The 26,196-nt window shown below is 38.8% G+C and overlaps 3 protein-coding genes across 5 annotated transcripts in view; all 3 read right to left on the bottom strand.

Moving 5' to 3' along the window:
* The window catches only part of LOC111946442 (NLR family CARD domain-containing protein 3-like), a 128,457-nt gene that overhangs the window by 52,998 nt on the left and 49,263 nt on the right, over positions 1–26,196 (bottom strand). The window lies entirely within an intron of this gene.
* LOC105358088 (uncharacterized) lies at positions 8,519–20,739 on the bottom strand. 2 transcript variants are annotated; one of them, XM_078943479.1, is made up of 5 exons: positions 20,653–20,739; positions 11,268–20,171; positions 11,040–11,158; positions 10,820–10,903; positions 8,519–10,721 (listed from the first exon to the last, which is right to left on the bottom strand). In XM_078943479.1, the coding sequence occupies exon 2, from the start codon at positions 19,660–19,662 to the stop codon at positions 12,277–12,279; it is 7,386 nt and encodes a 2,461-aa protein (XP_078799605.1). In that variant the 5' UTR covers positions 19,663–20,171; positions 20,653–20,739; the 3' UTR covers positions 8,519–10,721; positions 10,820–10,903; positions 11,040–11,158; positions 11,268–12,276. The 2 variants fall into 2 exon arrangements, with proteins under 2 accessions (XP_078799605.1, XP_023817495.2); XM_023961727.2 differs by lacking the exon at positions 20,653–20,739 and having other exon boundaries at positions 11,268–20,555.
* LOC144990527 (uncharacterized) lies at positions 22,632–24,097 on the bottom strand. The gene is made up of 5 exons (XM_078944050.1): positions 23,956–24,097; positions 23,632–23,834; positions 23,481–23,549; positions 23,255–23,398; positions 22,632–23,152 (listed from the first exon to the last, which is right to left on the bottom strand). The coding sequence occupies exons 1-5, from the start codon at positions 24,095–24,097 to the stop codon at positions 22,934–22,936; spliced, it is 777 nt and encodes a 258-aa protein (XP_078800176.1). The 3' UTR covers positions 22,632–22,933.

The following is a 26,196-nucleotide window of genomic DNA, read 5'->3' on the forward strand; positions in this document are numbered from 1 at the left end:
ACCGTTCAAATATTGAAATGTTCACAAGGTTTTGGACTTCAACATAAGGCTCAAAATTATTATGGGATGGCAACACCACCTACAGTTTGGCGGCCATTTTGTGCCAAAATGTGAGGCAATTTTAAACTTCTTCAAACTTTCACCTATTTTTACCATTCTACTATTACAATGTTCAACCCTTTCATCTTATTCCTTTCAGCTATGACTTTTGGTCCTTCAAATCTTTGAACTTTTCCAGATATTCCCGGATATTCCCAGATTTTCCAATCTTTTTGCTTCATTGGCCACACCTTTGCTTCTTTAAAATATTGTAACTTTAACATTCTTTTGGCTAGAGACACCGTTCAAATATTGAAATGTTCACAAGGTTTTGGACTTCAACATAAGGTTCAAAATTATTATGGGATGGCAACACCACCTACAGTTTGGCGGCCATTTTGTGCCAAAATGTGAGGCAATTTTAAACTTCTTCAAACTTTCACCTATTTCTACCATTCTACTATTACAATGTTCAACCCTTTCATCTTATTCCTTTCAGCTATGACTTTTGGTCCTTCAAATCTTTGAACTTTTCCAGATATTCCCGGATATTCCCAGATTTTCCAATGTTTTTGCTCCATTGGCCACACCTTTGCTTCTTTAAACAATTGTAACTTTAACATTCTTTTGGCTAGAGACACCGTTCAAATATTGAAATGTTCACAAGGTTTTGGACTTCAACATAAAGTTCAAAATTATTATGGGATGGCAACACCACCTACAGTTTGGCGGCCATTTTGTGCCAAAATGTGAGGCAATTTTAAACTTCTTCAAACTTTCACCTATTTTTACCATTCTACTATTACAATGTTCAACCCTTTCAGCTTATTCCTTTCAGCTATGACTTTTGGTCCTTCAAATCCTTGAACTTTTCCAGATATTCCCGGATATTCCCAGATTTTCCAATCTTTTTGCTCCATTGGCCACACCTTTGCTTCTTTAAACAATTGTAACTTTAACATTCTTTTGGCTAGAGACACCGTTCAAATATTGAAATGTTCACAAGGTTTTGGACTTCAACATAAGGCTCAAGATTATTATGGGATGGCAACACCACCTACAGTTTGGCGGCCATTTTGTGCCAAAATGTGAGGCAATTTTAAACTTCTTCAAACTTTCACGTAGTTTAATCCTTCTACTATTACAATGTTCAACCCTTTCAGCTTATTCCTTTCAGCTACGACTTTCAGTCTTTCAAATCTTTGAACTTTTCAAGATATTCCAAGATTTTCGCTCCATTAAAATGCATAGGGAATTCTTGTGCTTAACTTCTTTTACAGGTTTTTACTTTTTTTAACCATTTTACTTTTAAAATGTTGATCTCTTTCAGCTCAGTTCAGCCATTTATTTTACACATTAAGCTTTCTTTCAGCAATACAGCATTCAACCCTGCATTTTCTTCTGGAAATGCAGCTCCTTCTAGTTATTGGTTGAATGCTGTAAAGCATTCAACCCTTTGTTTTCCTGTTTCTCTTTATTGGTTGAATGCTGTAAAGCATTCAACCCTTTGTTTTCCTGTTTCTCTTTATTTCTTTATTATTATTTACACTATCTTCCGCCGTTTTTTGACACTTAACTACTTCTACAATTTTTAACCTATTTTAACCATTCAACTTTTAAAATGTTCAGCTCCTTCAGCTTATTCCAGCTATGACTTTTGGTTTTTCAAATCCTTGTACTTTTTAAGATATTCCAGTTTTTCCGGGAATTTTTGCCCTATTAAAATGCATTGGGAACTTATGGTACATGAGGTTCGCGGTTCGACACCCGGTTCGGACGCTTCAAAATTTTCTACCTTTCAACTTTGAAAATATTCAAATCTTTCAACTTATTACAGTTATTACTTTTGGTCATTCAAATCATTGAACTTTTTAAGATGTTCCAGGATTTTTTGCTCCATTAAAATACATAGGGAATCACTGTGCTTAACCTCTTTTACAGGTTTTCACCTATTTTAACCATTTTACTTTTAAAATGTTAAGCTCTTTCAGCTCAGTTCAGCCATTTCTTTTACAAATTAAGCTTTCTTTCAGCAATACAGCATTCAACCCTGCATTTTCTTCTGGAAATGCAGCTCCTTCTAGTTTATTATTATTATTATTTATACTATCTTCCGCCGTTTTTTGACACTTAACTACTTCTACAATTTTTAACCGATTTTTACCATTCAACTTTTAAAATGTTCAGCTTTTTCAGCTTATTATTGCTATGACTTTTGGTACTTGTAATCCTTGTACTTTTTAAGATATTCCAGTTTTTCCGGGAATTTTTGCCCTATTAAAATGCATTGGGAAGTTATGACGCACGAGGCGCCCGTTTCGACTCCCGGTTCGGACGCTTCAAAATTTTTTACCATTTTACTTTTAAAATGTTCAACTCTTTCAACTTATTACAGCTATTACTTTTGGTCATTCAAATCATTGAACTTTTTAAGATATTCCAGGATTTTCCAAGATTTTTGCTCCATTTAAATACAAGGATGATCCTTGAAAACCTTTTTTGTTTTAACCATTGTAATTTCAACATGCTTTCAGCTAGAGACACCGTTCAAACATTGAAATGTTCGCAAGGCTTTGGACTTCAATATGAGGCTCAAAACTATTATGGGATGGCAACACCACCTAGAGTTTGGTGGCCATTTTGTGCCAAAATGTGAGGCAATTTTAAACTTCTTCAAACTTTCACTTATTTTAATCATTCTACTATTACAATGTTCAACCCTGTCAGCTTATTCCTTTCAGCTACTACTTTTGGTCTTTCAAATCTTTGAACTTTTCAAGATATTCCAAGATTTTCCAGGATTTTCCAAGATTTTTGCTTCATTTAAATACATGGAGAATCCTTGTGCTTGGCTCCTTTTACAGGATTTTACTTACTTTAACCATTGTATGAAACAGTTCAGCTCCTTCCTTTCCTTCAAATCTTCAAATTTTCATTAATTCAGCCATTTATTTTAATAATTTCGGGCCTTGTTTAACTCCTTCTACAACTTTTTTACCTCCACAAATGTTTTACCACCACTTTTGGTCCTTCAAATCCTTTGACTTTTCAAAAGTGAAAACTTTCGTTTGTTTTTTCTACGTAAAAAACGAACTGTGGCATGAAATCGTTTCAACTCGGCTTCTGCCAAAAAGATGATACACGAGGGGCCTTATAAAATTATACCGGCTGCATATTGTCACAAAAGTGATAGCTCAGCAGCTAAGTATATGGGCTCATAATAATGAGGTTCTGAGTTCGATTCCAGCATCCGACTTTTTCTGCATAGTTTTTTACCTTGCCTTTCTTGATAGAATTCAGTTCCACTAACTCAATTATATTTCGTTACATGGAAGAATTTTCTTTCAGGTGGGGTTACTCATAAGCTTTGACTTTTTATCCTTTTACTTTTAAAGATTTTTCAGGATTTTCCAGGACAGTGCAGCCATTTCATCAGCAAATTCAGCTTTCATTCATTGTTCCTTTATCTTTTCAAGAACCTTTGCTTCTTCCACACAATTTTAGCTAGAGACACCATTCAAACGTTAAAATGATCAGAGCAGCTTAAAGCACACACACAAACACTCAATGTATGTTAGAAAAAACAGTGGGAGCAAATCTAAGTTAGTTTTGATGTATTTTTTATTTTCCTCCTCGTAGCTGGAAGCTGCAGTTCAAACGTGCTCCGCAGCCATTTTGTGGACAAGCGTTGGGACCCGGGCCTTAGCCCCGCCCACGGCCGCTAAGGCTCATGGGAAAGTGTTGATTCCCAAACCATAAGTTAGGTGGCTGTTACGAGAAGTGACTATCATGTTTTTACACCACATGTTAGTGGTCAACTGAAAAATAATTAGCTCTGTCATTCAGCTAGCTAGCTGGTGATCAACATATCTGTCCATCGCACGTGGATGAGTGTGCTATGACAAATGGCACATCCATGGTTGAGAGAATTGATCTTGAGGCTCGAGTAAGCCCTGGCTGCAGCCTGCAGAATGGGTCATCATAGTGGAATGCTTTGATTGCAGAGGAATGTGAACACGCTGTGGAATGTTAACCCCGCCCACGCTGAGCCCGTGCATTTGATTCACCTTTGTCACAGCAGTTGTGATTGCAGGAAAGGGGAAGAATCAGTGGAGCACATTTTGTGTCATTGTGAATTGTATGAGGAAGAAAGAGAACAGAAGGAGGAAAATTTGAATGGTGCAATTTTTTTTATGTATCACTCAAAAAAATGATTCAAGCTCCTCTTTCATGTAACACAATAAAATTCTGTATGTTTTATTTAAAAATATTTATTTTAAAAGATTGTATTTACATTTAATTGACCTAACACAAAATGTATAAATAGTTTCCCCTATAACTCCAGTAATCCAAAATAATTGAGTTCAAGTAAGGGGCATGCTGTTGAATGCTGTTTTCCTGTTTCTCTTTATTCTTTTTGCCGTCTCACGGCTACAATTTTTCACCTATTTTAACCATTGAACTTTTAAAATGTTCAACTCCTTCATCTAATGTAATGCCTGGTATGACTATTAGTCCTTCAAATCCTTCGACTTTTCAAAAGTGAAAACTTTAGTTCGCTTTTTCCACGTAAAAAACGAAACTGTGGCATGAAATCGCTTCAACTCGGCTTCTCCCAATAAGATGAAAAACGATCATGATCACATGCATGATCGCCGGAGTGATAGCTCAGTGGCTTAGAAAGCGGGTTAACAACTCAGAGGTTCTGAGTTCGAACCTAGCATTAGACCGTTGTTGCTTACTTTTTTTTCCTTTGCCTTTCTTGATAAAATTTAGTTCGACTAACTCGATTATATTTCATTACATGGAAGAATTTACTTTGAGGTGGGGTTACTCATATTTATTGGATGTAAATCCTGACAAAACAATTAAATTGAGTTCATCCAATGAGTTATTTTTTGAGTCTGTGAGGCCAGACAGAATTTATTAATTCCCTAATACATGCACATGGAAACTTGTAAAAGGCATAAGAAGGCAGGAATCATGGTAGAAATTCCCTAATTCAATTAAATATTTTTATTTTATTTTAGCACATACAATGAAAAAGGGATCATGAATACAAAGAATGCATTAGGATAATACTAAACTTTAACAAAAAAGACTAAGCTAAACTGATATCCCTGCCCTTAGACCCCCCCCCCCTTCACAGTAAGGAAAAACTCCTTAAAAACCCGTAGGTGGCAATATTGCACATGGAAACTTGTAAAACCACCAAAGAAGAAGACGGGCTCAGCATGGGCGGGGCTAACATTCCACAGCGTGTTCACATTCCTCTGCAATCAAAGCATTCCACTATGATGACCCATTCTGCAGGCTGCAGCCAGGGGTAGTTGTGAGGCTCTGCATATGACAGAGTGTCACCTGTTGTAGGAGGTGACTCCATTTTACTGTCCAATGATAAGTGCAACTTCAAGGTTTGTAGTCAGTATGGGATGGAGACTGTTTGGCAGCCATTTTGTGTTTTTTTAAATCTGAAGCCTTTGTTTCTTTAAACGAATACAATTTCAACATACTTGTAGCTACAGACACCGTTCAAACATTAAAATGATCACAAGGCTTTGGACTATAAAATACGTTTAGAAATCATTATGGGATGTCGACACAACCTGATGTTGGTGGCCTTTTTATGACAAAATCTGAAGCAAATATTGCAATAACCTTAATCCATGGCTGGAACTGAACATATTGAAATTCACTGGATCTGTGTGGTTGTGGTTAGCAAACCAACTTTGTTGCTATGGACGTCCAAAGGTTTACTTTTTCATATTTTTTCCAGATGTGACTTTTGAACCTTCAAGCCCTCGAATACATATATATAGTTGCAAAAATCAACTCATGCTCTGAACATAACCTGGTCTGGAGCAGGTTTAGTTAAAGGTTAGTTTGTTTTCAGAGAGGTGAAGCTGCATGGTGTTTCCATTTGAAGATGATTTAGTGGATGAAAAAGCTCTGATAATCCTTTTTCCACCGTGAGAGGGTGATAAGACCACATATGGATGTTGGAAAGATAAACTTTTTTATGTGGTTGATCTAACTTAATTATTTTCTTCAGTTAAGATCATTAAAATATTTTTTTTGTTGTTAAGTCAGTTTAAAAATAACGTACTTTTCAGACAATTATTTTACTTTCATTAAAATTAATCTAATTAAGTAGGTTTAACTTTGGTGCTGCTGTTAGATTGGCACCGCAAAGGATTGTGGGATATCATTCCCTTTGCCTGTCTGGACGGATTTGGGTTTAAGTGTGGGTTTTTGACAAATTTGTTTGATTGTTTATCTGTTATATTTACTGTGTTTTGCCATGTTTTTAGTCCTACTTTGCTTAAGTCTCTGCACCATGAGTCAGAGGGAGGGATAGAATGATGAGTTTATATAACACCACCACTGAGAGGGCTATCACAAGCAATGTTGAAAACATGCCAAAAAATTCTTATTTAAGTATATGCACTAAGTGTGTATTGTGTTGTTATTTTTATTGTTAGGACAATCCAAATGTAACATTAATGATCCTAAATTGTCATTAATGAGGCTCCATTAAGGTTAGCCATGCTCCTTTACTAGGAATGGCCCGTTTGACACTGCGCTTCGGCGCGCGGTTCACCTTCATGAAACAGTGTTTCGGCACAATGTGTCGGGGCGTGTGTCAACTATCGCAGATCACGTGGTTGATGACGTATGACGCGCCAAATGCTTCGTTTGGTTGAACCACGGTTCAGATGTCACTTGCGTTTCGAACAGTTGGGCGCCGTATTCTCTAGAAATACGAAATGAATCCCGAACGTTTCCCGACCAGTTTTATTGTTTCCCCAGTATTGAAATAAGCGTCAGTTCATTGTACTTTCCCATGGTTCTTTGTAAATAACGTGCTGTGGTCCAGGATTGTTTCATTTCTATTTCTAAGAATAAAACATGCAAAAATCAATTGTGGCCAAGATAGCTTAGTGGAACAAACAGTGGGTTAAGCACCCAGAGGTACCGGTTCGAGACCGTAGTTAGGTCATTTATTTTCACACTTTTTTTTTTGCTTTTTTTTTTTGCTTCCACGATTGCAAGAACCCCAATGAGGGTTTATGGTACTTCTATTTTCGTCCTTATAATTTACCATGTACAATCCCAGACGATTCAAGGGACCATGTCCTTCATAGATCCACTATGATTCGCATTTATATCATTTGACATTTGATAGCTAGAGCCTACACAAACAGCATGGACTTGACTTCTGTTTCCAGCGCTCTCACTTATGGTTTTCACATCAAGATTCACCACTTTTCATGACGGGGGGACTAAGCACCAGGTCGCTACAATAGAAATAAAGGCTTCATCTTCTATAAACAAAGCTCCCTCTCGTTTAGAATTTCACATCAATCCCAATAAAACACAAATGAAATCAAATGCACTTCCATTTGCTCAGTGTCAATAAAACTAAAAACGTATGCATTTCTGTTGGCTTGTCATTAATGTACACCATGTCATACTGTTACCTTTAAAATGCGCTAAACTGACTTGGAACATTGTATTGTGTTGGTGGTGGAGGGGTTACTGCTATGGTTTGATAATACAATACTCCAGGATCGAATCTCGCCTTTTCTTTTTACACTTTTTACAAAATAAACTCCTTTTTTGTTGTGCTATTTTCGGCGTACCGTATGTCAGTTTATAACGGATATTATTATTATTGTAATGACCCTGGGTTAAAGCAGGGCTACAGCTGCTCCGTGCCCCCCTCCTTCCCCCCTGTTGCTGGACTACGGTGTATGTCAATCAACGGTGAGCTGGTGACTACACGGATGGAGGGGGCGGAGTCGACCTATGGAGGTACGTGAGAGGTTATGTGGCTCTGCCCTCTTCAGGAAGACAACTGCTGGCTGTGTCTTGCTCTTCGTACTTACCCGGTATTGACATTTCAATCAACAGCCGTTTTTCGTGGATTACTGCCCGACTTAGAGCTTCTTTGTGGCCATTACATTACGTTGATCTGCATAGCGGACCCTACATTACACACCTGGGCCTTGACTAGTGCTACCCCGGCCATTAACCCACTTTTTGGCCACTAAATACACTTTATAAACTCCAGTGGTACACATTACTCGTTGTTTATGCAACTACAAAAATAAGGAACATAACCGTATAAATTTGGAATATTATTTATATTTGTTATTTCCCCCATTTCAAATAACATTATCTGAAGACAAAATCCATCCTTCTTTCATTCGAATACAGTTTGATCAGTCTGTCCTCAGAAATAAATAGCTAAATGTCTTAGTTTTTTTCTTTAAAAAACTGATCTTAAAGTGCCTTGAACACAGAAATTACAATGTTTAAAAATGTGAAATGTTGGATATGTAATGCTTTTAAAAGAATTTCATGACTGCAAAGTTCCGAATTTTATGAAGAGTAAACATAGTTTAAAGGTTTCACTTGCAGAAAGAAAATCTGAACAGTTAATAGTAAAAGGGTTAATTAAGCATCAGACAGAAAGTTAAGAAGAAAATTCACATTTTATTTTTACACAAACCTTAATGCATGTTTCAGACACATAATTTCATTATGCACACAAAAAGTTTATTTGTAATAGAAAAACAACTTGACAGTAAAATTATGAATGTGTTAGAACAATGCAAACAATAATATACAGTATTACTTTTTACAAATATTAATTTCGCCCTTTTTAAATAATTACATTAGTTATGGTATCTACTCAAAAAAACTTCCAAATGAAGAAACAAAAGAAACAATAAGCATTTTGTTATTTATTGTGTGTGTGCACGTGTGTGTATGTAATGAGCAATTATACATAGAAATAATATCATGCATTACTGAAATTATTCAGACTTCATTTTCTAATGCCTAGAATAAAACATCGATCAGGTTGTTTTGGTTTCTTCTTTCAGTAGAACTTTAACATTTTACTGAAAAACAAAATATAAACCCAAGTAATAAAAAATAGAAAAAGGTTAGAAATTTAACTCCGTGACTCCAAGTTTATCATTCTTAATGTATTCATTTCAAAGACCTTACAACATTCCAATAAAAAAGACTTTAGTAAAAAGTGAAAAACATGAATGAAATTTGAAATTTTTAACAGAAACATTACAAGAACCTTTGATGTTATCTTAATACATACTGAACATTTTAAAGTAAAAAAAGTACTTTATCCTAAAAAACAGTTCTAAATACTTGTATCTAAATAAATAAATAAATAAACAAACAAGCAAACCAACCAAAAGAATATTAATAGTGCTTTTTCAGTGACCCAAACATAAATGACATGACAAAAAAGGGAAAGATATCAAAAAATGAAAGTGTAAAAAACAATTTTTTAAGACCTTACAACATCCAATAAAAAAAGACTTTAGTGAAAGCTGAAAAACATGAATGAAATTTGAAATTATGATAACACAAACATAACAAGTACGTTTGACCTTATTCTAATACATACTGACAATCCAAAGTAAAAAAAAAATTCTAAATAACAATTTTAAATACTTGCATCTAAATAAATAAATAAACATGCAAACCAACCCAAATAATATTAAAGTTCTTTTTCAATGACCTGAACATAAATGACATGAAAAAAAGGAAAATAAATAAATAAAATAAAATAAAAAGTGTAAGCAACAATTTCTGATCCTATGCAATGATTTCAGGATAACTCAATTCAGTTCATTTATATATCAATATTTAAAAACGTCAGTTATCTTAAGTGCTGTGCAGCATAAACAAGAGAAATTCCAATCTGACTATTTAAAACAAGAAAATCTATCTTAGTTAGAATAAAAATAAACATTTAAACTACCGTAGTCATAACTAAAAGAACAAACAAAACAAAGACAGTAGAAAAGCATCATATAAGCACTAAAGAAACAAATGCATAAGAAATAAAATAATTAATGCAATACTTTTTGGTTCTTTGGTTACCAAACATGATGTGATGAAACATTATTCTACAATGTAAATCTGTATGTGTCTATATGATTAGTACTTTCAGTGACTACTTTTATAGTTTTATCCCATGAAAAACATGACTTTTTAAAAACCTGTCCAAATAACAGACAGATTTGTGGAACACAAATACTGAGGACAGAATACGTCTGATATAATATTCATAAGAATGGAGAATGGCAGATATATACATAAATGACTGAAAGTAACTGAGTTGTGTTACCCATAGTACCCAGAGTAACTGAGTTGGTAACTCTGCAGTTGCATCTGTAACTAATGTCTCTACTGGCTTTAGACGGTCCAGCATTAGAGCACAAATGTGAAACCTGTGATCTCTACGTACCAGCTGACAGCCACAGTCAGGCAGGATTCCTGCACTTCACTTTAGTGTCTCAGACACATTCAGATTTTGTCTTTCCAATTCAGTGTTGGATGTCTGATTTTTGATTGAATGGTGCACAGTTTTATTAAACTTCAATAAAGGTAGGAGAGTGATATTGAGAATCTCCCAAACATCCACAATGTGATCAAATATGATCACAAACATGTGAATCCACCTTCTACAATTTTCGACAGTCTTCAAAGAAAAAAACCTCTGAAATATCCATAACTGTTTAGTTTTCTGTTCATGTTTCTGTCTGTAGAGGCTCAAATCAAAGATCCAAAGTATGTTCACCATGTGACCGCTTCCACTTTCAGATGATGAGCGGATGCCTCCTTGAACTTGTTTGAATGAAGATCTTTAAATAAAAGATAAAGAGTGTTGAGAAAGTGCTTCAGTGTGATGGTCATTGAAGGTAGATTTTTTAGGAAGGAATTAAATTAGTCAAAGTTTTACCTTTCAGCCTTGTTTGGAGGTTCTGATGCAGAACAGAGACGACTAGAACAGTGTGAAGACGAGGGTTTCCCTGCAGCACCATGTCTGAAATCAGAGCAGACCACTTAGTCTCTACCAGGGTGGACAGATGGGATGTCCAGGAACAAATGCGGAGCAGCTCCTCACAAAACTACACAAACTCTGGAATGACTCTGGAAGGTGGCATGAAGAACATGAATACCTTCAACAGTGGTGCAGGACACATCTGCTGTCCAGAGAATCTTCACTCCCATTTGGTTAGGAAGACTTGAGAAGAGGTACCAGGTCAGGACTGAAGGTCTCAGCAGTGCTGTGAAGAACCTGAAGAAAGAACACATGGATGATGCTTTAGTCCTCCAACATGTGACCTAGGAGATGCTCCATCTGAAATAAAAGCAGACTGGAGGAGAATGATATTCTAGTTCAGAACCTTCTGACTGTGATGAAGAACCTGGACTCTGGTAGGAGGAGTTTGTGTGGTCCAGCAGTGATGTTCTTCTCTGTTCTTGTTAGGCTGTGTTGTGTCTCTGCTCCCAGGTGAAGGCTGGAGGTTTCTAGCTCATCTTCTGCTTTGAAGGAGGACTGAGATGGCAGGACCTAGAGTGTTTTTCTGTGGTCCAACAACTGTGGTCTAGTTTGGATCTGATCTTGATCAAGATGGTGGCAAGTGTGCAGTCGCTGCTGCAGCTGCACTTAGTGAAGCTAGACGTTCTCACAGGAGAACATGTCAACAACCCAGACATGTGCAGATAGTTGGGAAAAAAAAAAAAAAAAAAAAAAAAAAAAAAAAAAAACCAGGCAGAAATAAATCTACATAGTATGCCCCACCCCCACCCCCGCTCTTCCCTACTGTGGGCTGTCAGCTGGTCTGTGTTGGTGGGACATCAGAAGTCTGGAGAGCACATGGACACCAGACTTCTGATATTGTCCTGCTGCAGTAAATGTCATCTAGCTTGTATTCAACCGTTGGTTCTGTGCATTTATCCTCCCTGACCCAGACCCACCCGGATAAATGCACAGAACCAACGAGCCCACAGTTCTGTATCAACATGATTATCTGGAAAAGATGTTCACCTGATTGTGTCCTGATTATTATCTAATAAAACAATGATCTACAATAAATATGATTCAGAATATATTTGATACTCTAAAAACATAAGCTGTAAAATAGATATTTGTCCTACTAAATTGACTTGTAAAAATATATTTATGATGGTTAAATGATGATTAGTGTTTGATTGGAAAAGAATGACTGTGTATAATAAATCTTGTTCCCTTTGTGTCTTTTGTTAAAGTATCTTACAAACATGATACCAGAAGATCACATCACATGTTCAACATTAAGATCCCAAATACTCACATTTACGGTCTTCCTTCCTGCAGCACAAACACAAAGTTTGGTCTCATATTTCAGCACATTTAAAGCTCACCTGGCTTGTTCACGTCTGGTTGAAGGACAGGACACAGAAAACAGGGTTGTGGTAGCTGTGGTAGGTCCTCATGACACCAGAACTGAGACATCGCTGTGGCTGAGAAATGAAAATGAGGTCGAGCAGCGTGTTCTTCTCTGTGGTGGCAGAAGTGATCAGTTGTTTGTACCCTCTAGACTGAAACATCTCCACAATGGGCTTTCGTACCATGAACAGCTGATTCTCATTGAAGTCACCTGACACAATGATTGGATGACAGTCCATCACCTCCAGAGAGTCCAGAAGACTTACCAGGTTCTGCAGGAATACTGAGACACTGTAGTCTGGAGGTCTGTAAACAGCTGCTATCAGAGCCTGGAACGGAGCTTGAAGCTTCAAAACCACAAACTCAAGATCAGTCACATTGTGTAAATACTGTTTGTGTTGGACCTGGATGTAGTTTCTGACATAAACAGCAACTCCTCCTCCACCTCTGCTAGCCATCTGAGGAAGGTTAGTGTAGGACACGTGTCTGTTACGTCTGAACATGGCGTAGCCGTCCAGCTGGAGACTTTCTGCAACAAAGGAGCCTTGCAGGTGGGTTTCAGTGAGACACAAAACATCTGCTAGACACATTTCATGATGACTCCTGATGTCGCTGATGTGAGATGGAAGTCCCTCTGTGTTGTGGTGGACAACAGTCAGAGTGTGGGGTCTGCTCACTGCTTCTCTCACCTGCAGAAGAGGCATTGTGTGGTCTACCTGTGCTGGTCTCATGGTTTGCAGAGCTGCAGTGATTTCTGGGTTGGCATAGATCTTCTTCTCGTCCATGTCCAGTAGATACAGTCCACTGAGAGACGTCACCCTGCTGAGAGCTACGTAAGCCATACCTGGTTCAAAGATGTTCTTCAGTGACACCACAGCAGCACTGGTCGTGAGGCCCTGAGTCTTGTGCACGGTGCAGGCAAAGGCTAGTCTCACAGGAAACTGTCTTCGGACCACCCTCCTCTGTTTCAGGTTCTCCTCTGCTCTCTCGATGTAGACCAGGTCATCTGCAGCTCCAGTCTGGTTGTTTCTCACCTGGTTGTCCATTCTGAGACCAAGTTTGATGATGTGTTTGTCGTTTCCAGAACTTACCACTCTCAGCAGCTTACCAAATGCACCGTTGACCAGTCCGTTCTGGATGTCGATGTTTCTGGTGAGCATGACTCGAACTCCCTCAGCGACCTTCAGAGTGTCTGCCAACTCGTTTCTGGCTCCTTTACCTGGTTTGTCCTGTCGGGTCATTCTGCCTGTTTGTGGGTCTTTCCGGAAGTCGTCTGCATCGATGCTGATCACGTCTGGGTGGAGCAGAGTGAGTGTTGAAGTGTTGTGTTCATCGACCTGCTTGTTGGTGGCAAAAATGTGCAGAACATCAGTTGGACAACAAGAAGCATCTGTGATGGTCTGAGACAACAAATCTCTGTCTTCCTGAGACAACTCCTCCGTCTTTTCTTTCACCCGAAGTCTGTTCAGCAGCTCTGCAAAAGCAACGTCGTCTTTCTGCCGCATAATCTGCGTCAGAGTGATCACCTGGAAATGTTGCCACCACAGGTCAATGTCTGACGGCTGAAACACACACAGGGGTTTAGACTGTCGCACTGGTGGCAGCTGATAGAAATCTCCAACGGCTAAAACTGACATTCCTCCAAAGGGTTTCTGACTGCCTTTGATCTGTTTCAGCCTTGCATCTACATAAGCAAACAGAGGCCTGGACACCATTGAAATCTCATCAATAATCATGATTTCAGCATTGAAAAGCTCAGCTCTGACCTCATCCAGCTGGTTACCAAGTCCACAGATAGGAGGTTTCAGGCTTCTAGGCAGCTTCAGGAGAGAGTGGAGGGTTGTTCCTGAGATGTTGAAGGCAGCGGTACCAGTAAAAGCAGTGAGCAAGACAGTTGGGTTTGAGATATCGGCCTCCTCTGCACGTGCTGGTAGTTTCCTCAGGATCTTAGAGGCTTCTGAGTAAATGCATTTGATCAGATGAGATTTACCTGTTCCTGCACCACCGTTAACAAAAAGGAAGAACGGCTCTGGATCCAGTTGACACACACGTTTGATGCACCAGTCTCTGACTGCATAGAACACACAGGCCTGCTTCTGGTTCAGGGTCTGATACATACCACGTAGAACTGCTGGGTCCATGGATGAAGGCTCTCTGAAGGCTCTGACTTCTGTTCCAGCGTTTGACTGAGGGTTGTAGTCTGGGACATTTTCCTGTTCGTTGTCTGCCTCATCTGCCTGCAAATCATCATCACACTGCACCCTCACAACATCAGATTCAGGAGCAAGATTACACCATTCATCAACCGCCTGGTCTCCGTTGTCTTCCAACTCCTGCAGAGCGTTCTCGATCTCCTCACTGTTCTTCTCATACCTCTTTCTGTTTCGTTTGACGATGTCAATCACAAACTCATAGTCTTCGGATCCCGGCAGATACGACACGGCAGACTGGTAGAAGGACTGATAGGTTGGAAAGTGCTCTGACTTCAGTTCAGAGTCTGAGCGATGAGGAACATACAGTTTCAGAAGTCTACCGTAAAACTGCTCTGGGTGTTTCTCCTGTGAACAGTGGTAATATCTGATGACAGCTGCTTTGTCATTTCGCCGTCTCTGCACAAACCCTAAGTCATTGAGGAGCGGTAAAACATTCTTATTCTTTGACTTGTTAGCACTGACAAACCTGCATGTTGAAGCAAAATCAGCCAAACACATGCCCTCGTACTCCGCTGTCTCCGGTCTGGCTTTGTATTTGTCACTCAGACTGGTCATCCAGATGTTGCAGCAGTCGTCTGTGGTGTTCTCCAGGAACGAGAGAGGTCGACTCATGCGGACTGGGTTGTCATCTGTAGGTACAAACACAACTGCACGAGAACCTTTTTTCATGTGTAAACCACAAGCACGCGTGACACACTCCTGAGCACTGATCTCTCTCTTTTTTGAATAAGCCTGCATGACCGCTCTCATCTCATCACACTCGTTCACCCGGTCCATGTGAGCATTATCCATCACAGTTTTCAGATACTCAGACAGGCCGCTCTCTTTCTTAGTGATGTACTTGGTCAGATACTCGATGCAGGAGTAGGCGTTGAGGATGTAAGACACGTCGATGTTGCTGTCCCAGGCTTCAAGCAGATGTGGATTGTAATTATTTATCCACGAGTCTTTGGGCTGACGTTTCAGAACCAGGGCCGTTTTTCTGGTCATGCTGTGGAGGTAACCTTCATACTCTGCCATCGTCAGGTTGCATTGAGCCAGGAGCTGGTCCAAGGACAAAGAAGCAGTTTGAGGGTTGATCAGGAGCTGGTACAGAGGTCTGAGTTTCTCCTTTGCAGCACTGGTGTGGTCATCTTCATCAGGTCTTGTTATCATGGTTCGTCTGCATGGTGGTTTAGGAAAACCAAACCTGCACCCAGAGTTCACGCTCTTGAAACAAGTTCTAGTGTGGTTCCTGCTGTGTTTCTGCACCTCTGTCACCTTCTTGTACAGTTCTGGTTTTGTGTTTGGGTCAGGAAGTTGGGCTGAGATGAACCTGTCAACAAAATCACACACAGTCTGATCACTGTTTACTTCTACCTGTGGGGCCTGATCAATCCAGAGCATCATGTGAATGTGGGGACTCCCTCTGTGCTGAAACTCTACTCTGTAAAAGAAGTCAATGACCTTTCCTAAAGGCTGAGCATCTGAACACAACAAGTCCCTGAAAAGACATTCAACCCGTTTGTCAAAAAGCCTCATCACACACACTGGATTGGATCTGAGGATCTCACACTTTTCTGACCAGTCTAGAGCTTCAAAGTCAACCTGTTCACCCTGTTGTCTCTTAACAGCTGTAATGACTTCAGGCCACCTCATCTCTGCTGCTGAAAATGTACAGAAGAACGTTGGCGTTCCTAACTGGCGAATCATGGCATACAGGTCTCTGGTGGTTTTGTGCCAGTAGGCTGGAGTTCCTCTCAGGGGCTGCATGAACCTGATGGCATCTTTATTCCTCACAAGTCTCTCAACCTCTTGTTTGTCCTGCAACATAGCTGAGGTTATCCTACGTCCATCTCTAGTCAGGGTTTTACCTTTTCTCAGCTGTACCATCATGCTGGAGTTGGCTAGGTGGATCTCAGTCACAAACTGGGCAAAAAACAGATATGTTGGGTCTCTGGCAAAGCGATCATCTGTGTTAAAAAGTCTAGACTTGAAATAACCACTGGGTGTGACTTTAATACGTCTCTGTTCGTCCAGCGTGTTCTGACCAGTAGGAAACTGCACCGGGAACGCCATGGCCTCCAGTTTAGGGGTTCTGAAGAAGCTGACAGGACTGTTTCTTTCTGCGGGAGCAACACAGTAGGTGTTATCAGAGAAACACATGATCTCTTCTGAAATGTCTGGCACCTGCAAACAGGATTCCAAAGCAAAGCCTCCGTTTGGCAGCTCATTCTCTTCATCATCATCATTTCTCTGCTGCTGTGCTGGTTCATCATTATCACTTAACCTCTCAACTTCACGTTCAGACTCACACATGGCACTTTTCTCACACATGTCTATCTCCATTAAATCTGCTTCATCATAATCACCGTCATCCATCCTATCCTCCTCATCATCCTCCTCCTCCTCATCAGGAAGTGTGGGGTCACAGAGTTCAGCTTCATCTCTGATAGTTATGTCCTGGTATTGTGGGTGTATACGTTTTAGTTTGAGCAGCGCTCGTACAAGTTTAGACCAGGTTACCGTCTGGAACAGCTGATGACCTTTGTAACACAAGCGTCTCTTCAGTTTCACTCTCATCACCTGAGACTCGTTTCTTAGTCTGGGTAAAGCTTCCACTGTTTCCTGCACCTGTGAGGGAACACACACTACATTGCCACGAATCAGTCTTTGTCTGCCTTTAGGAAGAGGAATTATTTTAGCAAAAGGAATACACTTAGAGATCAGATGTCTCTCCAGGATGTTCAGGTCTTTCAGTTCATCAGGAATCTCTGTCAGTTCTAGGTTGTTGACTGCAGCTAGAGCTGGTACAGCACCTTTTTTGACATAACTGTGACATGTGTGACAAATCCACTCCTTACGTCTCTCACGAGGAACTAAACATGGTTGGTCTCTGCAGGAACCTTCACACACATGGACATATTTACCTGTCAGGCACGGTTCAATGACTGCTGTGTTGGTTACATAACTGGACCTTCTGCAGACTAGGACCTGGTTTGGAAACGAGGCTTTATGACACACAGTGCAAACATAAGAGGGTCCGGCTTGAATGTTGGACCTGAAGACAGAAATGGCATTTTTAATCAAACTGTTGTCCGTCTCTGTTTCTACAGTCTGTGTAGGTCTCTTCATCTGTCTGTACTTTCTCCTTATTATCATGGCACATCTGAGGTTGTGCATCCGTCTAAATGCACAGTTACTTCTGTATCTGTCTCTCATCATCTGTTTCATAAACTGTCTGTGTCTCAAACGGAAAACTCTGTCATTTTCATAACGTTGTTGAGATTTCTGCTTCATGTAAGCCCTTTGTCTCTCTCTGAACTCTTCATTTAGCCTGTAACTGTTTCTTAGATACATTTTCTGTCTCTCTCTGAACTCTTCATTTAGCCTGTAACTGTTTCTTAGATACATTTTCTGTCTCTCTCTGAACTCTTCATTTAGCCTGTAACTGTTTCTTAGATACATTTTCTGTCTCTCTCTGAACTCTTCATTTTGCCTGTAACGGTTTGTAAGATAAGCTTTGCGTTTCTGTCTGAATTGATTGTTTTGTCTGTAACGATCTCTGATGTACTGTATTTTTTTTTGTTGAAAGTCTACATTTTTAATAGTACAATTCTTAATATATGTCTTCATATTCAGTTTCTTTCTTTCTCGAAGTTGTTCATTCTCAGAATAATTCTTTTGACTCTGCAGAGTTTTCTTTTCTCTGAAAGTAGGATTATTTTTATATTTTTGTTTTTCTTTACTATTTTTATTCTCCTGTTTCTGGCCTTTTTTCTGTGAGTTTATCAATCTTCTCCTGATTTTTCGCCTTTGTGACTTATTAAGCCTTGAGAAATTAATGTAGGTTTCTGTAAATCCAGTATCAGGAAGATCTCCAGCAGGGGTTTGGATGACAACAGTGTGAAGATTTTTGTCAGTCTCAGAAACATCATGTGATGAAGTAGATTCACCTGTAGGTTCATGTTCAGTTCTGGTCTCGTACATCATGAGTCCTACCTGCTGCACAGTTGAGGTTATATTACCAGCAGATGCTTCTTCCATGATGACATCGGATGTGGACATGTGTGGAGATATGTTCAGAGGCTGATCAGCAGCTGGATGTGAGGTTGACCCATCAGCAGCTCCATGTGACTCTGCAACAGTTGGTCTGCAGTCCGACACGTTTCTCCTGCCGTCTATGTTCACACTGGAAAACTCGACAGGCTTCAGCTCATACAGGGTGGAAGGTTGGGTTTCAAAGTTGGTGTGGCAGAGTTTGATCCTGTCAATCATGTCAGTTAGATATGTGAATTTCAGCATTATAGCGGTACCAAGAGCAGATGGTAACCCTTCAGTAGTGCGGGAATGAGGATCAAAGAAGCCGTAGTTGTAGTTATCATGTGATCTACATCGGAAAACTGCAACAGTCAAACCTGACATGATCAGCAGAGCATACTGGACATCAGAAGACAGGTGGCTGAGTCCTTCTTCAAGGCTGGGAAGGTTGTTTCCTCCTACAAAAGATCCATAAATGCCAGGTAGTTTCATGTTCACATTATAGGTAGATCTACGTGCAGTTAATACCTCTGGTAACTCATCAGTGGCCAGATAAACACTGGTTGGAAACCTTTGTCTGACCTGTCTGTACACCGCATCACCTTTATCTAAAACATGGTCAAGATCTGTTCTGGTAATGTTCTCATTTTCATACAGAAATGCCAAAAACACCTGACTGTTAGCTGTACACTGTGTATTCCTAAATGTACCATATTTAACAGAACTTTGGCTGTGAGATGCAGAAACATGTTTGACAGACGCTTGCAGTTTCATCTTCATCTTGTCCACGTGAGATGGTCCAGCACTCGGTTCTTCTGGTTCAGTCTGGTGTACCTGCTGTCTCTGAGCAAATGGAGGTTTATGAGCAGCATCATGGTGAACTACAGCTGAGAAAGTATCTCCATCAGAAATGCATTCTACTTCACTCAAACAATCAGGGTGACGTCCTTTCTTCACAACATCAGCACATGAACCTTTCTGTAATTGTTGACCACCATGTAGGACCTCTGGACTCTCAGCAGACACGTTTACCAGGTTCACGATCTGAGGAGCTTCTTTTTCACCGGCAGCTGCACCTTCTCTCACGTTCTTCCAGCGGGCCTTCTGGGACTGGGAACGCTGATTCTTCCTAGGCATTCTTTAGACTTAAGACTTAGACACAATATAAATATTTGCACAAAAACCAAAATCTGGTATCTTTGGAATCAAGCAAGATTTTTGGCACTTATTTGCCCCCGGCACTTTTCACCAGATGTTTGATCACACAATCAGTTGAATGTCTTATATGTTTCAAATCTCAAATGTATCAATTCTCAAATAGTTGGGTTTCTTATATAGTTTTCCAAACAATGACCAGGCACTTTTCACCTGCAGCACTTATTCACTGAGAAAAAGGCACTTTTCACCTGAAAGGAGGTATAGGAGAAAATCAGAGTGGAGATGAAGCAGGAAAAAAAAGAAAAAAAACAAAGAGAAAAAAATAAAAACAAAAAAAAAATTGACAAAAAAATTAGAGTAAAGACTGAGAGTATGCAGAAAAGTGACAGAATAGTGATAGGGTATTTAAAAGAGTTTATATAGATAAAAGGCAAAGTCTAGAAAAAGCCAAGATAACAAGAGAGCAGAGAGCGTGGACACAGGATCCCCTGGAAGACACACACATAAAATTATGTCAGAAAAGTGTAAAGCTGTCCAGCCAGCAGGATGTCATACACAAAACAGATGCCACTACTTTATTTAGCAATGCAGTTTATAAGCCATTAGACATATGCACATAAAAATGAAAAATTCTGAATAATACTACAAAGATGGAAAAATTTTGCATTCCATTTTTTAGTTGTTGGAAGGATAAAGTTTAGTCTCCTACTGCACTTTCTTACAAGCAGACCACCGTAAACACTACAGAGCCCTTCATGTAACAAAGTGCATTCATTTGATGTCTGAACAAATCAGACTTCAAGGGTGGTGTGGATCAGAAAGTGTAAGAAATGAGGGACTTTAGTGAGCAAGAACACAGTACCACACTAAAAAACACAATATCTAAGCTCAGGGTAGACCACATTTATTTTAAATTAAAAAGCAGTCCATTATAAAGTAGAGAAAAAGATGGTAAAGATGTGCACTTACCAGTTCAAACACAGTGAAGTTAACTCAGTCTAGTAGAGAGAAAAAATATGTTATTTAATTTCTGACACTTTTAAGAACACCGAAAATCTGGATTTATTGTTATTTTATAACATTACATATGATAAACTTAAAGGTAGTGATTTAAATTTTGATGCAAGTGTTTTAAAACACAACATTTATACTTTTTAAACATGTACTTTACTTATATCTATAATTTTTATACTGAAATAATACAATAGGTTACATTGGTGAAAAATGTTGCATTTGTACTTTTATGTATTTTTACTTTGTAATTAATAAACCACAAAAACTCTTTTACGTTGTGTAAACCGTAAACAATTCATTCAATCTGAAAAAACTTAAACTGCAAGACTAGCTAGCATGTGGCATGACGTTAGCACTTTAGCATGTTAGCTAACTTCTAATGATATTCTTAAGCCCGCCCCCCCCCCCCCCCCCCCCCAGTTTTCACGTGGCAGGGTAATAAAAGTAACGAAAGCTTACAAAGGTGTAATAACTTTCCGGTAAAAGCAGAGGACTATTACTTCGTAATTATATTCTGAACCGGACTGAACCTGACACAACTCACCTCAGCAGACACATGAGCAACTGCAGAGAGGGGAGATTGTGACATCTAAAGTGCATGATGCATTCAATGTTACTCGGAAATTCAAACTTCTAAAAAATAATTTAGACGAGTATAAAATGGATTGTTAATTATTTTTTTATTTGGAAAATAACATGTAAATTATATTTATTAACTGAAGTTTTATACAGAAATTTAACATACAGAAATAGACACAGATTTGCTTTCTGTAGAAAAAAACTCAGAAGTGGTTGTTCTTTGGCAACTGTCTGGTTACGTATTGTAGCAAAACATAAAACTTTTAAGCAATCAAATCTTGAAAATAACTAAAAATTAAATACGGCAGTGAGAAATACACATAACAATACATATTACTTAAAAGTCATTAAGTAATCACTGGAACGATGCAAATACATAATCAGATGAAAACTGTTTAGCTGTATTTTTAGACTCATGAAGACAGGAAATGGCGCCGTTTTCTTACACGCTACACACATGTCATGTGTAATGGTTCTTCCCTACCGCGACTCCTGTCCTCCTCTGTGCAATCCCCGTAAAAACACATCATGCTGAAATACCAATAAATGTCTCCAAAAACGTAACAAAAATATAGAATTTACATGTTACGTGTAAATTAACTTACAACAAATAGGAGTCAGACAGCTCAACAGGAAGACAGCTGCCGTGCGTTTTTTCAAAGTAAACGTCCAGCGATGACTTCCGCGACAGCGGCCTCTACTGGCTAAACACAACATCATTTAATGTACCGGCACATTGAGCAATTACAGTCATTGCAAAATATTCAGTGGTCACAAGAAGAAAACCATTAAATACATGTAGAAATGTAACTAATAGACTTGTAAACTAAACATATTCAAGAACAAACAGAGAGAATTGGCTGGGCATCGTGAAGTGTTGACCATCCCTGTGTCCACTGCGTCTGTCGAGCGGACATTTTGGCGCTAAAGTGAATCCACATGACACGGTGATCGAAATTTTTTTCTGGAAAAAAAGGAGGATGGATTTTGTCTTCAGATAATTCATTCTTTAATGAGGGAAATGACAAATATAAGAAATAACATTCCAGATGTATGTGGTTATTTTCTTTTTTTCCCAGATGTAGTTGCATAATGAGAAATTTGTGCAGAAACTTGAAGGGTGAAATAGGAAAAAAATAACAATAAGTGATAATAATATATAATAATAGTAGTATTTTCACACTTTAGTGAAAATAATCAATTGTTTAGCTTTATAAATAAAATGTAAGTACAAAAATGTAAATACCCTTAATCTTGAACTGAGAATTCATTGCTGCTTCTCAATGTAGTAATGTAAAATAAAAACACAATCGAATGAATCCTTAAATGAAGAAAAATTTAATCTCAAACCGACTAACATTCAATAAAAAACATTAACATTAATTTCATAAAAATACTTAGACAACATAACTTAATCAACAGCATATTTGATTACATTCAAGATGATATAATTAATAAATACAATCAATAAATAATAATAATGCATACTATTTTAAGTGCAGTCCAAAAAATAAATAGTAGATCCTTTTTTGATTAAAATAAATAATAATTTATTTATTTTATTTTTAAGATGATAAATTATAATTAATAATAGTAACAAATACAATTTTATTTTGTAACATTTAATTAAGTTAACATAAATAAATACATAAAATGATTAGTTAATGACTGTTATTTTTGACACCCTGTTTCCCGTTTTTTCGGCCTGAATGGTGAGAGGCCCATCTTCAAACGAGTGCTCCAGAGAGTTCCAGAGCTCTTCACCCACGTCCAGGGTCTCAAAGTCATCCAGGAGCAGCTCCAGGTCCCCTTTCTCTCTCCCCTCCCTGATGGCGATTATTTTCAGCTGCACCTCTTCAGCAGCTTGGATGACCACCTACAAAAATTTTTTTTAGTAGTTATTTTCCAACTTTACTCTTGAAGGCAAGTCATTTTACAGTGTTTGTTCCATTGTCATTTTTACTGTTTCAGTCCATACCTCCATTGTTGTGAAATTTGTGGACTGGAAGAACCCACCCACCGAACCCCCACGTTTTATGTGGGTGAGCCTCACATGGCCACCTGCTTCAAGTTTAATTAGGGCAGCCTCCCGCCACAGAGAGACGTTCACCTCTGCCCCGTCCTGTACAGTGAGAGAAGTTATTTTATGCATAAACACACACACACACACACACACACACACACACACACTCAGAAGTACATACTTGTTGTAATCTCAGCTGCCTCATTGGCACATCGTTCCTCCCACTTCTGATCTTCCTGATTGCAAACACCTAATGAAGACAATTAATGTGTAAAAATTACATTTTCTGTTAAGGCAGATTGTGAGCATTTACATGACTCGTAAATCCTTACCTCCAGGACTTTTCCCTCAAAGGTGAGGAGGGGTTGACCTCTCACCTGGTCCACAGCTGTCAGGGGTGTGACCACTGATGGAGGATTTAATAGTCTGTCGGCCTCCTGTTCCAGTGACTCAGTCACTGGAACAGGAGATGTCCGATAAAAGGCCGTGTTCTTTGTGGGGAGAATGTAGTAGGGGGGGATAGGCTCCCTGCAGCCTATACCCCTTCATTATGTAATGTCTTCCCACAGACACCTTTGAGGCCAGTTCCTCAAGTAAGGTCACCTTTGTAACAGAGTGACCGTCTGTTATAACTACAACTTTATTATTTTTCGTGCTTAGAGGGGCAGCAGTATTCCCGGAAAAGTCCCAAGTGATTACTTGGGACTTTTCCCTCTCCCTCAAAACACAGATGTGCAGCGGTGGGGGGGCTGCATAAGGGCCACTCTGTTTAGTGTTGATCACCTGTGTCAGCGCCATTCTGAGATGAAAGAAAAAATTGAAAAAGGACATGAAAAGTTGCCCAGAATTGTCCTTCTGTTCTTACTACATAATTTAAAATAAGTTGTTACTACTCAGTTTAAATAAGCTGCTTCACATATCCATACACAGTAAAATACATAATGTTGGCTAAAAAAAGAAGACATTAGTTTTATCTTAACCATAAAAGGGTCAAGCTTCATATGATTAAAAAAATCTATTCAGAAAGAGAAATAAAGATAAAACTAAGACGTAGGTTTTAGGGTCTTCAAGCTTTTGTTTTCTCAAGCAACATTTTTACTTTTTTCTCAAAAATGTATTACTTTTTTCTAAAGATGTCGACTTTAGTCTAAAATATTTTGACTTTTTTTCCTTTAGTGGGGAAAAAATGAAAAAAAAATTATCTTCCAGAATTTTTTTCTCACCGTGGCCCTAAAAGTCCATTGTAGAAAACAACTAGAAAACTAAATGTAACTTTTTGAAATAATGTTAATATACATTAAGTGTCCTTTTCTATAAGACAAATATTACATTATGAATTTTTAACCATATTTGTACATTTTTGTCTTTAACTGACGTGACTTACCTCCAGTGTCTTGTCCGCTCAGCTTCAAAGTGCCGATTTTCCCGCCCCTAGACTGGTTATGATACAAGAGGCACGTGCGTGGTGCCTACGTCATAGACACGTTGTTGCTGGGCAAAGCGGAGCGCATAATATTGTAGCGACCTGGTGCTTAGCCCCGCCAACAATAGAATGTTGTTAATGATGATTAAAAAGAACAACGTAAAACAACACGAGACGTTTTCAGTGAGAGGGGTTTGTCACAGCAAAATACACATCACATGAAGAAAATAAATGCATAGCAAAAAAAAAAATTGTCAATCACCGGTGTCGAACCCCGGACCTCTGGGTGCACAAAGCACTATCTATTCCGCTGGGCTATCTTAACGGACTATTTACAGATGCTGTTTTCCTTATCACAAATCTAGTTGAAACGATCCTGAACCACAGCACGTTATTTACAAAGAACCATGGTAAAGTACAATGATCTGACGCTGATTTCAATACTGGGGAAACAATAGAACTGGTGGGGAAACGTTCGGGATTCATTTCGTATTTCTAGAGAATACCGCGCCCAACTGTTCGAAACGCAAGTGACATCTGAACCGTGGTTCGACCAAACGAAGCATTTGGCGCGTCATACTCCATCAACCACGTGATCTGCGCTAGTTGACACACGCACCGACACATTGTGCCGAAACACTGTTTCATGAAGGTGAACCGCGCCGAAGCACCGTGTCAAACGGGCCATTCCTAGTAAAGGAGCATGGCTAACCTTAATAGAGCCTCATTAATGACAATTTAGGATCATTAATGTTCCATCTGGATTGTTATAAAAATAAAAACAACAACACAAATTGCACTTTATGCAAACATTTAATTAGGAATTTTTCAACATTGCTGTAATTGTCAGTAGTGGTGCTATCTAAAATCATCATTCCTCCCTCTGACTCATGGTGCAGAGACTTAAGCAAAGCAGGACAAAGTATCTCGGCAAAACACAGTAAAACAGCTAAAAAAACAAAACACATTTTTTTTTACAAAGCCACACTTAAACCCAAATCAGTCCAGGCAGGCAAAGGTGTTATTTTTAAACTGACTTAACAACAAAAAAAAGATTTTTAATTATCTTGACTGAAGCAAATAATTAAGTTAGATGAGCCATGTAAAAAAGTTTATATTTCAACATCCATATGTGGTCTTATCACCCTCTCACAGTGGAAAAAGTATTATCTGAGCTTCTTCATCCACTAAATCATCTTCAAATGGACGCGCCATGCTGCTTCACCTCTCTGAAAACAAACTCACCTTCAACTAAACCTTCTCCAGACCAGGTTATGTTCAGAGCCAACTCATGCTGCCATGAGGCGACCCAAACATAAAATGGTTGCTATGGAGATAAAATTAATAGAAAAGCCGCCATTTTGAAAAAAGTGGATTTTCTGTCAACTTAGAACATGTAGCTTTTACCAATATGATACTCTTAAACAATGTGGTTTTTTTGAGTCAGTTGATGATTCTGATGCTAGCACTTTTA

Source organism: Oryzias latipes, chromosome 2, assembly GCF_053564925.1.
Source record: "Oryzias latipes strain Hd-rR chromosome 2, Olatipes_Hd-rR_3.1".
Classification (NCBI taxonomy): domain Eukaryota; kingdom Metazoa; phylum Chordata; class Actinopteri; order Beloniformes; family Adrianichthyidae; genus Oryzias; species Oryzias latipes.

What these genes read in the sequence shown, in the direction of transcription:
- LOC105358088 (XM_078943479.1), bottom strand. Translation starts at nt 19,662, where the DNA reads ATGCCTAGGAAGAATCAGCGTTCCCAGTCCCAGAAGGCCCGCTGGAAG.
- LOC144990527 (XM_078944050.1), bottom strand. Translation starts at nt 24,097, where the DNA reads ATGGCGCTGACACAGGTGATCAACACTAAACAGAGTGGCCCTTATGCA. An exon ending in GAATACTGCTGCCCCTCTAA is followed by an intron (nt 23,835 to 23,955) that starts GCACGAAAAATA and finishes GAAGGGGTATAG; the next exon opens with GCTGCAGGGAGCCTATCCCC. An exon ending in GGCAGCTGAGATTACAACAA is followed by an intron (nt 23,399 to 23,480) that starts GTATGTACTTCT and finishes CTCACTGTACAG; the next exon opens with GACGGGGCAGAGGTGAACGT.